Source organism: Pygocentrus nattereri, chromosome 7 (genome assembly GCF_015220715.1).
Source record: "Pygocentrus nattereri isolate fPygNat1 chromosome 7, fPygNat1.pri, whole genome shotgun sequence".
Lineage (NCBI taxonomy): Eukaryota > Metazoa > Chordata > Actinopteri > Characiformes > Serrasalmidae > Pygocentrus > Pygocentrus nattereri.
This window is the reverse complement of record NC_051217.1, coordinates 6,335,725-6,349,705: the sequence shown is the minus strand read 5'-3', so window position 1 is coordinate 6,349,705 and position 13,981 is coordinate 6,335,725. Positions and strand designations below refer to the sequence as shown.

General features: G+C 39.1%; 1 protein-coding gene across 1 annotated transcript in view; it reads right to left on the bottom strand.

Moving 5' to 3' along the window:
* The window catches only part of cdh13 (cadherin 13, H-cadherin (heart)), a 511,235-nt gene that overhangs the window by 73,039 nt on the left and 424,215 nt on the right, over positions 1 to 13,981 (bottom strand). Inside the window, exons 10-11 of the mRNA XM_017689216.2 lie at positions 10,200 to 10,382; positions 9,581 to 9,834 (exon numbers count right to left, since the gene is read on the bottom strand). Of these exons, the coding sequence (XP_017544705.1) occupies positions 9,581 to 9,834; positions 10,200 to 10,382 (437 nt within the window). The remainder of the gene's footprint in view (positions 1 to 9,580; positions 9,835 to 10,199; positions 10,383 to 13,981) is intronic.

Genomic DNA, 13,981 nt, shown 5'->3' with positions numbered 1-13,981 from the left:
ACAATGTCTGCTACCTGATCCTGAACGAGTGTGACAAAAAAATAATTGGGTTTTGGTTGGGTTAGGGACGATTTTTCACATGCTAGGGTACGGTTGCCACCTTAAATTCCTGGCCTGATTTTTGCTAAATACGGCTGACAGGCATTTATGCTCATGATGCAGTCTAAGGTAGACAGATGTAAGCTCAGCTACAGAACCAAAGCTTTTCAGTTATCATGTTGAAGTACAGCATAGTGTCTAAACATGTCACCAGCACTGCACCTTTTCCAAACAGCGATCCTGATGTTAAGGGTAGCCTAATCAAAACCATTATTTGTATACAAATGGCTAGACTGGATAAAAAGAGGCAGTTTAAACTTCATAAGAAATATTCATATACAACTGATTGGATTCCTGGAATTTTGTGTCCAGGAATGGAATTAACTCTTTAAGGCCCCTTAGTCCTAGGGGAGGGTAATGTTAACGCTACAGCATACAAAGACATTTCAGACAATTATATGCCTCTAACTTTGTAGCAGCAGTTTGGGGAAGGCTCTTTCCTGTTCCAGCATGACTATGCCACATGGTTTGACATGGTTTTCGTATGGAGGAGCTCTGTTGCCTGCACAGAGTAATGACCTCAACCCCACTGAACACCTCAGGGATGAACTGGAACACTGATTGCAAGCCAGGCCTTCTCATTCAACATCAGTGCCTGACCTCACAAGTGCACTTTTGACTGAATGGGCACATTCCCACAGAAACACTCCAAAATCTTGGGTAAAGCCTTCCCAGCAGAGTAGAGGCTGTTATAGCTGTAAAAGAGGGGCAATACACATGGTTTTGGAATATGATGTCCAACAAGCTCATATAAGTATGATGGTCAGGCCTTCTTGGGTATACAGTGAATGCTATAATGGTTGGGAAAAGAATCACATATTTTACTCTGTAAAACATTCTGCACTGTCTCAAACCTTGGAGAAATATAAAATCTTTGATTTGATCTAGAGGGTAAAACTAATGTTGATCCAATGTACCACTGTACATAGCAAATGGCTCTAGCAGTTCTATCAAACTGTGGTTGAGAATACTGATTGAATAAAAGGTGCAGTAGCCAAGCCATACACAGCACACATAAAGAATGAACACTGGTGGAGAAAGTGAGTGATCACCAGTGTAGGATGATGTGTGACATGCAAATTTTTATTTTAGAAACTTGTCTACCTGACAGCAGTATATTTACAGGATAATTGGCATGCTAAACCAGAATTAGGGTTAGGTCTAATAAAACAGCACATTGGGTAAAGTGGAACAGCAACGAGTTAGGTCTTTGAGTCAGAGGCAATTGCATTTTATTACACACATCATAAAGATAAATGAAAAAGCAGCATCATGCCGTCTAAAGCAAATAAAAAGGCTGCTCTCTAGAGTAATGAAGCTCCATTCAATGCCTTTAGGTTGAGCTGGAGTCGCCTTTGTGATTCAAAACTAGTCACCCAGCATCAGTTCCTGACCTCACTAATGCTCTAGTGCATGACTGCTATCAAATTCTCACAATAATGTTCAAACATTTAGTGTAAAGTCTTCTCAGAAAGGTAGAGACTGTTTCCTGCAGAAAAGGAGTAGCATAGCTCTATTAATGCCTTTGATTTCAGAAGAAACATTGGACAAATAAGTGTCTACAAACTTTTGGCCACAGGGTCAGATGTATGTATGAGGAGCAGTGCACCAACAATGTGCCTGAAATTCACATTCGATTTACTAAGGCTGCACAGATGACTGCAAACTGCACACAGGACCACCCAAAACATGTAGCAAAATAGTGGCGCTGTCAACAAGCTCAAGAAAGAAAATGAAAGTTCAGTGATACTATTTCCTGCCAAATATTCTACAGGGTGTCAAAGTCTACTCCAACTCAAAAAAACAAATCTGTCAAACAATAACATGGACTGTGCATCTTCTCATACACATACATCTTATCCTGACATACATTATTCTCTAAATAAACCATTTTCAGCATGTGTTTGTGGCTTGCGCCTCCATCTAGCCACTGCGTCCTCACTGCGTCCTCTGCTATTGCTCCTAACAACCCAAAATGTATGCCTGGTTTTAAAAGTGGAGGCCATCATCAGTTCCTCAAAACTGGTGGACATTTGAAATCAGCCTCACTTCCAATGCTGCCACCCATTTTACAAATGCTCATCTCATGTTTTGTGCTATTCTCCCCAAAATGCATATGCATGAGTGAGAGAAGCATCGTGTGTCTTTCCAATACACATAACCCATAAACTGCATTAAGGATCGAGCACCATTTTTGTACATGATGCACAGGCAGAATGCAGCTGAAATTGGAACAATAAGCCCATATATTTTGAAGACCTCACAGTCTGGAAACCCGATTTTTTTAATCAAGGGAATTCAACTTAGTATATAACAACAGTTCAAAACATTCTGGTCACTGCTCAGTCCATACAGTCCAATATGAAATCTAATCAACAAAAACAGCCCATTTTAAATTTACTGTTTCTATGATGCTGCAGAAAACAGCTCATTTCCTTACATCTGCCTAATTCATCCTACCCCACCCATTCAAGCTGACGTTATTAAGAGGGATCTAAACTAGATATCTTTTTGAATGCAGCACAACACAGGGCCAGTCACTTACATACAACAGTCCATAAAGGCACAGCAACAAAATAGCTTGTTTAACTCCAAGGGATAAAGAGCAGTTGGAAAACAGTCATGTAAAAATAAATTATGACTGCTTTTGGTGCAACTCCAAAATATATGACTGTATACCGCTGAGACGTCAGGTTTGATAAGGTTAGACATTGAATGAAAGTCCACAGTTTATAGAACCTGCTTGTTTATGATGGTATTTATTCCAATCTACTGCACTTTCATGCTACATAATTTAAGACACAATGTGCAAGCTCCCGGGCTTCTAAGCAAATCTGTAAACATATTCCGCCACCACAACCACTTGTGGCTATGAATGAGCGTGCACCCAGCAAGCGCTCCTGTAATTCAGATCATGCCTCTATATTTGTGATTTCCCCGAGGCTAACTCTGACGCACAGCTCACCTTATCCAAAGCAAGTTTGACAGCGCAGAACAAAAGGGCTGAGGGAGAAAAAAACACTCTGAAGACCTTTTCAGCAAACATGTCAGAGCTTAAAAAAAAAGTGTGCGTACACTTAGACATCTGCATTACTGGCCTAGAGGAACACTGGAGGAACATCAGATGGTTACAGAGCTTCAAATGGTATACTATTCTATATATGAAGGTTCTGCTGGTGTGTTTGTAAGATGCATGAATGTAAGAGTCATAATAAAAATTCAGAACACTCTTTCTGACTACTTATAGTATAAATGTACAAGACTTGTCTTTTCTATAACAACATAAGGTACAAAAGTACAAGCCATGGGGATTTTCACTATTTATCCAGTACTTTTTATGACAGCAAGAGCCCACATTCCTTTCAGCAATTCACATTCAAATCTAGCACCACTTTAAACCGAAAGCACTTGCTCTGCACACACTAGAACATTTAGTTTCTTTAACATGTATATGAGAGAACAATATGCACATCTAAAAATAAATGCCACAGGGAGCCAACAGTGGAAAAAAACAAGCTTTCAGTGAGATTACACTATGTCAAACAAACATATCAAATGTCAACAACGATATAATGGCAGCTTCGTCCTGTATCTTTGAAGGCACTTTCCTCCCATGTTCTCTGAATATCAAACAAAGTCTCCCAAGGAGTTTGCCCATTCAATCCTTTTTACACACCAGACTGCGTATCTCTCATCCGCGCGGACTGAGAATGAATCCTCTATGCCAGCACGCAATGACTAACTCATAGAGCGATCCACATCAAAAAATCAGTGCCGCCTGCTCATGTGGAACTTATTCATTTTGCAGTCACTCCAATCTCAAATACTGCTCTTTTATCTAGGCTGTTAATTACATATCTTTTAAAACTAGCCTTCTGGAGAGCCATCAGAGGAGAGAGCAGAATCAGAATCAGAATCAGACAGAATAATGCAAGTCTTCCTCCTTCTGCACTTCTTCTCCTTGCTATTTAAAATCTGTCAAATAACCATCCTTACAAAAAACATACTTTTATTCTTGTATTATCGTGTATTTCTTCTTTTATTATTTTATTTTTGTCCTAAGATCCACTTATGGTATGTGGGTTTATGTTCCAAAAACAGCCAATTTATTATCCCTCAGTATTAAACAGGCTCTACAGGCATTAAAAATGATATATGTAAAACACCTCTTTTTTGATTGGCTATCTTTTGTTGTGCCTTATTTAAACAGCAGTCAGGATTGAAACACTCCTTATGACTTCAGAGAAAATGGGCGGGGCTAAAAAGCTGTACAACATATGGGCGGATATATGCAAAATATTCAAATATGCTGGTTGTCAGGATATCACAAAAATAACTTCACAGTAAGATTAATAAGATTGTTTGCATCTTAGTTTCCATATATGGGGTTTTCCTCATGAACATGACAAATACTGGGACCGAACTTGAACAAATGACTAAACGTAATGTTGAATAAATAAACCTGATCGATTTAAGTGATATAATTCTGTTTTGACAAGCATGATTTTTCATTTTTACTCATGTCACATAGCTTTTTTTGTTTTGGTTTACATCCCGTTTACAAGGAGAACATTAAATATATTTAACAGATAAAAGTCTTACAAACTAATTTTCTATTAAAAAAAATTATAAAATGATAAATATTGGTACTAAGAAACGTATGTGGACACACTGTGGTACTGTGAATCGGGGGAAAACAAGGATAAAATAGAACTCCACAAACCGCTGTTTCATATAGCACCACAACTGACCTGCTAAACAATATGAATATTTTTATCTGCATGATGATATGCAAACATGCTTTGAAGCAGCTTTGTGAAAATGACCTATATGGACTGCATGGATTGGGAAGCGAACAGTATGGAAACGTATCTAATAAAAGTTAGTTTTCCATGATATGAGCTCTTTAAAAACGTGAAAAAAAAAAAAAATCACAGTTCTGTTAATAATAATGCAAAAATGCTAACTGTATGAACCATACAGACCCTCAGGAACTCAGCAAAGTTCAGTGCTACTTTTAAATAAGTGAACTTTTCGAATGCACCAAAGAGCAAAAAGTCTTTGAGTGAATGTAAGTGTAAGGCAGCAGAGAGGACAGTGGACACGTTTCTGCTCAGCACTGCTGCAGTTCTCCACTGCCGCATCCAATCGATTGTGTCTCCTGTCGACCTCATTTTCCCCTGAAGTCTCATGGGCTCGAACCCTGTCTCTCACTCTGTCCCAGTGCACACACACACATATATAACCACGCACATACATACGTACATCTCAATATACTTAAATATGCAGCCATGCACACATGGATTTGCATCTTTTTCCATAAAAGATACATTAACTTTTCATATACATTTTTTAAGGAGCACAAACATAATTTACACTTACACCCTTAAGGTGTAACCAAGCAACCAATTACGTATACAGAGTAGTGTTAATATTACTATGCCATACATACAAAGCCGGCTTCCAAGACTCAGATTAGTCCTAAATTTGAACTAAAAAATACTAGCAGTAACACTGAATCACACTGCCATTGTAATTTAGTCTGAGATGAGATTTAATCCATGTATGAGGAACTGATGGATTATAAACGCAATAATACATTTGAGTGAATTGTTCAATTTAATGAAATATAGTGTTGTGATGCTGGCATCACGATCACATACTGTGTTAAAATAAAAGTCCCCCTTACATAAATAAATGTGTTAAAATTCACACTTTGCCAAACTGATAGTATAATATTAAGACTATAATATTTGAAAAGAACGTAACTTGAATTTGAGAAGAATATAAAGGCCTTGATGCATTGCATTCTGCATTAAGTAAGGTTTTTGTTAAAACTGAAAGAAGTAGAAAGGCAGCATTGAAAGAGAAAATAAAGGAGAAAATATGGTGAGAGTACACTGCTGAGTCACCCTGTTAGCCTGAAACATTCAGGCATTTAAAAGTCAGAGATGTCGGGTCAGATTTTATAGGAGTTTTAGACTGTGTCACACGTCTGTACATATTAACCTCTCACACACAGAGACAAAGTCCCGCTGTTTAGGCCTCCAATGCAAAATCAACATCATACTGATGATGTGACGACAATAGTAGATAATCCACCTACAGCCTTGGAAGACCCATCCCTCACCAGGTTTTGATAGAGCCCTCTTTGAATACCCTTTCAACCTGCTTGTAATCATCAGATTCATTTGCTTAGAGAAGGAGTCTGAACAAGAAGCTGCTGAATGAGATGCTGACTTCAGCCACATAAAAAATGGAATGTTGAGAGACATTTTACAAGACATTGTTCTAGTTTTGAGATTCCTGCCAGAGATGTGAGAAAAGCAGCTACAGCTGATCTAAAGCTTCAACAGGACAAAGTAAGTCTGGATTTTTACATTATATTTTGTAGCCTATACTAATTCATTAGCACAGAATGAGACATATTTACGGGCAAGATGGTAAAACTTTACTCAAATAAAATGGACATGAATGGACATGTTGTGGCTCCCAAGGTGGTAAAATTTTATTGAAACTTGACAAAATGGCTCTTCTTAACATTTGGTTGGCTGACCCCTGGCTTAGAAATTCTAAAAGTGTTTGTCTGGCAATTTTCAGTGGGTAAATTACTGCTGTTATATTTCTCACAAAAAAGCATAAGTGCACTTATATAGAAAAGCAAAACTGCTGGGTACACATCATTCTGGCATTTACCTTTAAAAACGCAAAGATGCACATCATGAATCTTAAAATTCTCTTACTTTCATTACTTGTGTGCCGAAGGAGTCCCGAAAGAGCTTACATGCACAAAACTGCCTTACATTCTCCACTGAGGATGTTCTAACTAACAGCGATGAAGGACTCTGACGAATATGCAGAAATGAGCAATTGAGTGGAAAATTTTGATGAGCAGAATTCAATGAGTGAATTCATAAACATATTGAAGAAGATTATCTGAATGGCCTTCTTCTCTGGCCTTTTCCTCTCTTACTTTCCTCCCTCTGTCCCTCCCCTTCATCTTTCCTCTCTCTGTGTCAATCTGTTGCTCTCCTCTCTTGCTCCCTGTAGCCTCAGGTGTAAGCTATGGCACTTCAAAGGCCCTTTCATTGGCAAAGGGAGATCAAAAGAGCTGACGCTGCCACAGGCAGACGACAGATTTACAGTAGGAAAGAGCTAGAGAGGAAGAGAGAAAGAGGGAAAAATACGAGAGAGAAATGCACAAGTCCATGGTGAAGAGCCTTGACTAAGGACGTAGATCCAGCATAATGATCATGGGAGCACACCAACATGCTCAACATTTACTGCAAATCCCAGCAGACCACTTAAAGACCTCGATCCCATAAAGCATACAGATTACACTGAGCTCTCACACAAAGTACAGGGATAGTGGGGTGAATTAGGGCTGAGGTGAAAGAAATTATCAGAAACAGGCTGCTATTTGTATTAACCTGAAAACAGAGTGACCCCAGGAGGGTTTTAAGGTGGACCCACTTGAAAATGAAAGGGGTCTATTCTAAGTGTATCTGTACATAATCCAATTATATAAGTGAAAGCTGTTGTTAAGTGATCAAAAAGTTTATGGCACCTTTGGGAGTAACCTTGACTGAATAAACAAGTTTCTATCTGAGGTATACAAGACAGATGAGTCTCGGGGGTTAAGAGGAAAACAGGGCAGAGTGTAAGCAAGTGGATAATGCACATTTTTGCATTTGAAATGAAACAATTAGAGTTCCATCACATTTTAGGTACAGTACCCTAGAACACTAATGCAACACTAAAGAACAAACAAGTCTTAGCAAATCAACTATATTTGGTGTAGGGTAGTCTTACAAGCCAGATGTCATGTAAAAAGGAGCTGTGACTGATTCTGAGTCTCAATCTCAAAAAAATAAAAAATAAATTTCAAAATGAAATATGGTATGGGCCCTTTAATTTAGCCAAGAACTACTGACTTTGGAGGAATTCTCTTTTGGCTGCAACCAGAACAAACCCAGTCCAACAAATTAGTATCTATCAGCAAAAACATGAGGATTTCTATTAATTTTATTCTGAACTTCAGAAACTTTTTAAAAACCCAGCGAACATATCTCTCTCTGAAAGACTCAATCATGCCACAGAGGGGGCAACTACTTTCAAAACTGCTTTACACTGCTTCCCCCAACAGACCCACTGCTGAAGTATGTGCATGCAGATGTGCTGAGAGTCAATCACAATCCGACTGGCAAAGTGACAGGCAATATCACAGTTATCAGATAGTCATAAGAATGCTGCTCATAAAATGTCACTATCAGGCACATAATTACAGTAATGGAAGCGCACACCACAGTTAGGACCTCGGTTACTTTAAACTGTGTTTCTTTAACCAGTCGCACTTCAGCACCAACATTTCCCTGTAAAATGCTAGAAATATCGTATTAAAGTGCAATTATCATATCTGGAACGACTGGCCATGATCTACTGGTTTTACAGTCAGGGATTTATGGTATCATACAAAAAAAAAGATTAACTTCTCTCTTATGTGTGAAAGGTTTCAAACTCAGTGCTTTCAAAGTCAGTGCTTTACAGTGAAAGGACAGACCTAAGCAAATAATTTCTAAAGCAGCTTTGAAAATTTTTTAATTTATATGCTGATAAAATGACATACTAGAACAACTATCAGGTCATTATCTGACTGAAAACACTTTAAAACTAACAGACCTTACCCACTGCCAGGGAATGATTAGGATTAAATTAAAAGTCCACCTATGTGATTAGGGAAGGATTTCACCGTGGCAGTAAAAGTAATTGTGCACCAACAGTGTTAAATAACAAAGATTTCCTCACCTCACACAGTAAATGCAATTATCTTTCTGACACTTCCGAATCTATTTGAGTGACTGCAGCTCTAGGAAAATGGTCTAACTTGCACCCAGGCAATGAAACGGTCTAAATCTTTGATGCAGAGAAATGGGCTAACATTTTCTTGGAAAAAACTGTAAGACTGTCAGCAGAAGGACAGTGAAAAATGGAGAGGTGAGAATCGACAGATGGGGAGATGGGCTGAGAAGCAGAGACCGTGCTATCACGCTCGTCTCAAGCTTTGATTTGTTTGTGGTGTCATTGTAATCCACCTCGTCAAACTCCAAAGTGAACTTAACCGAGCAGACAATCCACTCGCTCAACCAAGAGCTTTTGAAGGTGAAATGTATTCCAGGGCTTGTAAATATGCTAAAAAATATCTGTTTTTGCCTGTTACTGTCTGCTGTTGCACTTTGAGAGCATTTCCTCTTCCGCATTATTACATTTGCATTCTGTCTCTGATGTATGATCTCATATCTGGTATGGTAACTTCAGTGAACTAACATCTGTTAATCTATTCATACATGCTCACACAATGCAAAGTGCAGCTGGCATTCCAAACGCCACTTTCATTCAAAAGGGTAAAACAATACAACAGCGAAGAAAATCAAGTTCAGAATCGCTCAAAGGTTGTCTCGTGCTAATAACACCATCGCCTTACCTTATGCTCTGGACCTGAAGGTAGTCTGGGTCAGTGGCATTGAGCACGGCTACAAAGCTGCCTACTGGGATGTTCTCCAAATTGGTGACCATCAGAGGATCAGGGAAAAAGACAGGTCCCTCGTTGACATCCTGAACTGTGATGTACACAGTGGCTGTGGAGCTGGGACCGTAATTGACATCAGGTACTAGAGGGTCCTCATTCTCCACCTTTATCAGCAGAGTGTGGAACATGGTGCTTTCATAGTCCAAAGGCTGGGAAGAAGACAGGGAACAAAAGCAGAAGGAAAAACATCTTCATCAATGCATCAAATACATCAGATTTACCAGCATTAGACACATTGCTTTTGATTAACAAGGTCAAGTTCTTCCAGTATTTGGTAGCCACCTTCTGATAATGTTATTAATTCCTTGGCTTGAACAAAGCAATAACAGCAGCGGCTGCACTGTAGTATGTATTTACAACAAAAATAGACAACGTTACATTGCTGAGAGGTCCACGTCAAATGTGATGAAGGTAGCACGTTGAGGTCCTCATTTTTAAGGAGACCACGGCTCAAAAAGATTCAGAAACCACAAATCTGAGATCTTGTTTTGAATAGAGAGGTGGGGGTATGTACCTTAACCACAGACAGCATGCCCTCGTTGTTGTCAGGATTTGTATGGATCTCAAAGCTCTGGTTGGGATCTCCATTGATGATGGAGTATATAGCTCTCCAGGCTCCTGTGGCAGGGTCATCCCGGTCATCCACTGTCAGGTTGACCACCACGCCTGTAGAACCTTCATCCACTGATGCCTGGAACTGCAAGAGACAAAGACAGAGCACACCACATGAATTAGTCAGGAACCAAGTTAACATGTACTGGATGATATAATGAAAAACAGGTCATTAGAAATCAACTTAATAAAACAGTTTTCTTATATATATATAACCAAAACTGCCACCATCAGATAAACAGTACTTAAAGCTTTCATCTGTGAAAGAGGAGATCAAGCTCCACTCTTCCTTCAGATCTGAAAAATCCACAGGTGTTTCTGTCCATCCTTCCACTGTGAGAAGACAACTCAACTCTATGTTGAGTCTGATAGGATGTGTAGCTGCCAAGAAATGTTACTGAGTAAAGGAAACCATGTGTGTTCTCAGAATAATGGACTGACCACTCCAGATATCAACAACAGGAAATGTGCTTGGGATTTCCTATTCCAAACACATAATTTAGATTATCATGAGAAGCAGAACCAATGCAACCAAAAGACTGACAGTGTGGAAAAAACATCTTCAGATTTCTTTACAAAGTCAAAGAGTGTATACTGAGTGGAAATAATGAAAAAAAAAATGAAATTGTTGACAACTCTGTGGAATTTTCTTCTCTGACTGAAAAAATGAATAAATTGACTTGTACTTAATGGCCTTTTGGGAGGTCTCCAAATTTTGCACAGTACTCATTATTCTTCAAATAAATTCAACTTCAACTGGTTTCTGAACCAGGGATGCACAACTCTGGTCCTGGAGGGCTGGTGTCCAGCAAAGTCTGGAGGTTTCCTTACTCAAACACACTCACTAAGCCTGGCAATTCACTTTATGTAATCAGGTGGGTTTGCATTTGGATATCACTGAACTGTGCTGGCCACCAGCCCTCCAGGACCAGAGTTGCGCATCCCTGCACTAAACACCCAGGCAAAATTAAACTAAAACATGACAATAGCAGACTAACAATAAACAGTACCACATAGGACAACATTTAAAATAATTGAATAAATAGAACCCACACACTAATATATGCACAGCGAACAACATTTTTCATCATGGCCTGAAATAAATGACACTTTGAACCTGAATATGCTTTTTTTTCTATAATTGAGGGCAGAACAAAAGGCCAAAACCATTATGTGTTTTGTATGGCAAGAATTATCCAAAGCACTTATGCAGCTTTCTAAGCTTAGTCTTATTTCTGTATTAACTTTTGAAAATTTTGAAATTTTAGACCAATCACAAAGGATAAATGTGGTTCTGGAAGCAAGACCAACTGAGAACGTATTCAACACTGTGGCTCAGTGTCTGAAATATGGGAGAAACTCAGAATGTGAGCTCTAAAGCTTTAAATATCCAGCCCAGCCTCTCTCAGACATAAAGCATTAAGCGATATTTGTTCTGTCAGACACATCTCCCAAACACTATTGAGTGTTACATGAGCACAGCATTAGATAGAGACAGTGTCTGCTCTCCCTGTGTCCTTCACACAAGCACACAAACACACACACACAAAACAGAGAGCATTTCTTCACTACTCAAAAAGAGACAAAAAAAAAAAACAGCTTAGATCACAGCAGAATTGGCCATGGAGGAGCATATAACACACCAACCTATGACAGCTCCTCCTATAAGAGCTACTGCAGCTAAAACAATGTGAGGCAACCTGTTATTGCTCCCCATAAATCTGCACCGCCATCAATAATGAAAGAAATGTTGAGCAAATCTACCTGAGGCTCTGTCTCCTCTGAGAGAGATCTGAAGCTTCAGAGTGTGTAAAACAACCCTTGCTTTGTTTTTCTCATTTTTTTCCATTAAAAGACACACTAATCTCAGTAGTCCTTCCTCAACCCCCCTCAAATTCACAGGGCTGCTTGAGGAGATGAAGTGTTTTTGGCAGGCCAGATGAGTTCTGTTCTTCATCAGCCCCACCATCATTTCTGGTCAACAGTGTGTGAAGTGAACACCCCCCTTGAGTGCCAAGGTGCGTGTCCTCACTGTGGTCAGTGTAATGTGGAATGACCCGATGTAGGGGACATACACACACTACCTGTTAAAAGTTTGGAGACGTTAGTTTTCAGTATTTAATGTACTACATTTGCTGTGTAGATCCTGCAATTTTCAGTATTTATAGCAAAATAACGCCCCCCAAAAATCACACTTTAGAAAAGAGAAAAAAAAAAGAGAGATTTCAGCTCCTTGCAGTGTTGACACCACTCAGGTATGTAAACGACCTTTGGGTCACAAGATTTTCAGAATGTGCTTTTGATAATAGCTTGAAATGAAAACTGTCAAATTGTTATTTAGGCAAAACCTTCTCTTACCAGGGAAGATAATTAAAAATAAAGCTGAGTCTTTTAAAATGCGTCCAAAAGGCAATAAGTTGAAGTCCATGCAAGGCACCTGCATGGACATGAAATTGAAGCCTGAACCCAACATGTACCCACAATGGTGTCGCTAAATTTGAAATCAACCCTGAACTGAACCCACACGCACACACTAACAACTAACTAAGCTCTCTTTGCAATAAAATATGCAGTTGGTCATTGTTCTACAAGTACGGCGATACCCATGATATGCTCAGAAAAGCCTACTGTATTGTATTGTGACATTATTTATCACAATTATGACATATATTGTCATATTGTCCAGCCCTATAATATACAATTGCAAGCCATAATGTCTCCATGAGTCATAATGTTTCCACAGTGAAGACATACCTGACACACTTGAAGTTTTAAATAGCTCCCTTTTACTGGGGTTTCTTTTCATTGTGAACTAATGAGACTTGATTTGATGTCTATATACTACACCTTACTAGAGAGAAACTGTGTGCAAGAGCACAAATGTGATATATTCCTTCAAATAAAGACAAATCTACTACGTAAAATACCAGTCTTAAGAAACCAAATCTGTACATTTTTTGTTGTGCTCAGGTAGCAGATGTCTAGATTATCCCATCAACAATGCAGTGGCTTTCAATAACTTGGTGCATTAATTCAGAAGTCAATACAAGTGTGTGATCATATTTATGTACACAGCGATAATTTTCCAATAAAGTCATGTGATTCAATCAGATTTTAAAATCAGACTAACATGTTTTATAACATCTTTACTTGAAAAATTTCAAAACAAGTCAAGATGTCCCTCAACTTTCGCAGCTTATACAGGGTCCAGAGAGGGAGCTGTTGTTGGACTGCTTTAGGGGGTGGGGGTTTGCAGAGTAAAGCTGAGCAGCTGCAGAACCGAGGGAAAGCGGACACTTCTGCTGTTCCGTCAGCCTCAGCGCTTTCTGTATAGAATCTAACCCCCAGGCAAGGAGGGACCAAAATCAGCGCTGTTCAAACAAGCACATGGACAACATATATACACTCTCTCCCCCCCTCTCTCTCTCTCTCCACTTGATTTTCTCCAGGAGCAACAATTTATTTTCTCATTGCCAATTTCCTGACCTTTATTGTAGCACGTTTTCAATCAGATCCATATCTGCTATGCAGTGTTCTGTGTAGTAAAGAGCATTGTGAGCAGCCAGAGGGGCATTACCACAGCCATAGCTACCAATTCTGTCCCTCAGCTGTCAAAAGCAGTTTTATATTACAGCATATCATGTATTACTAGCAGCGAATCAATCTGAAAGCTAACACACAGTG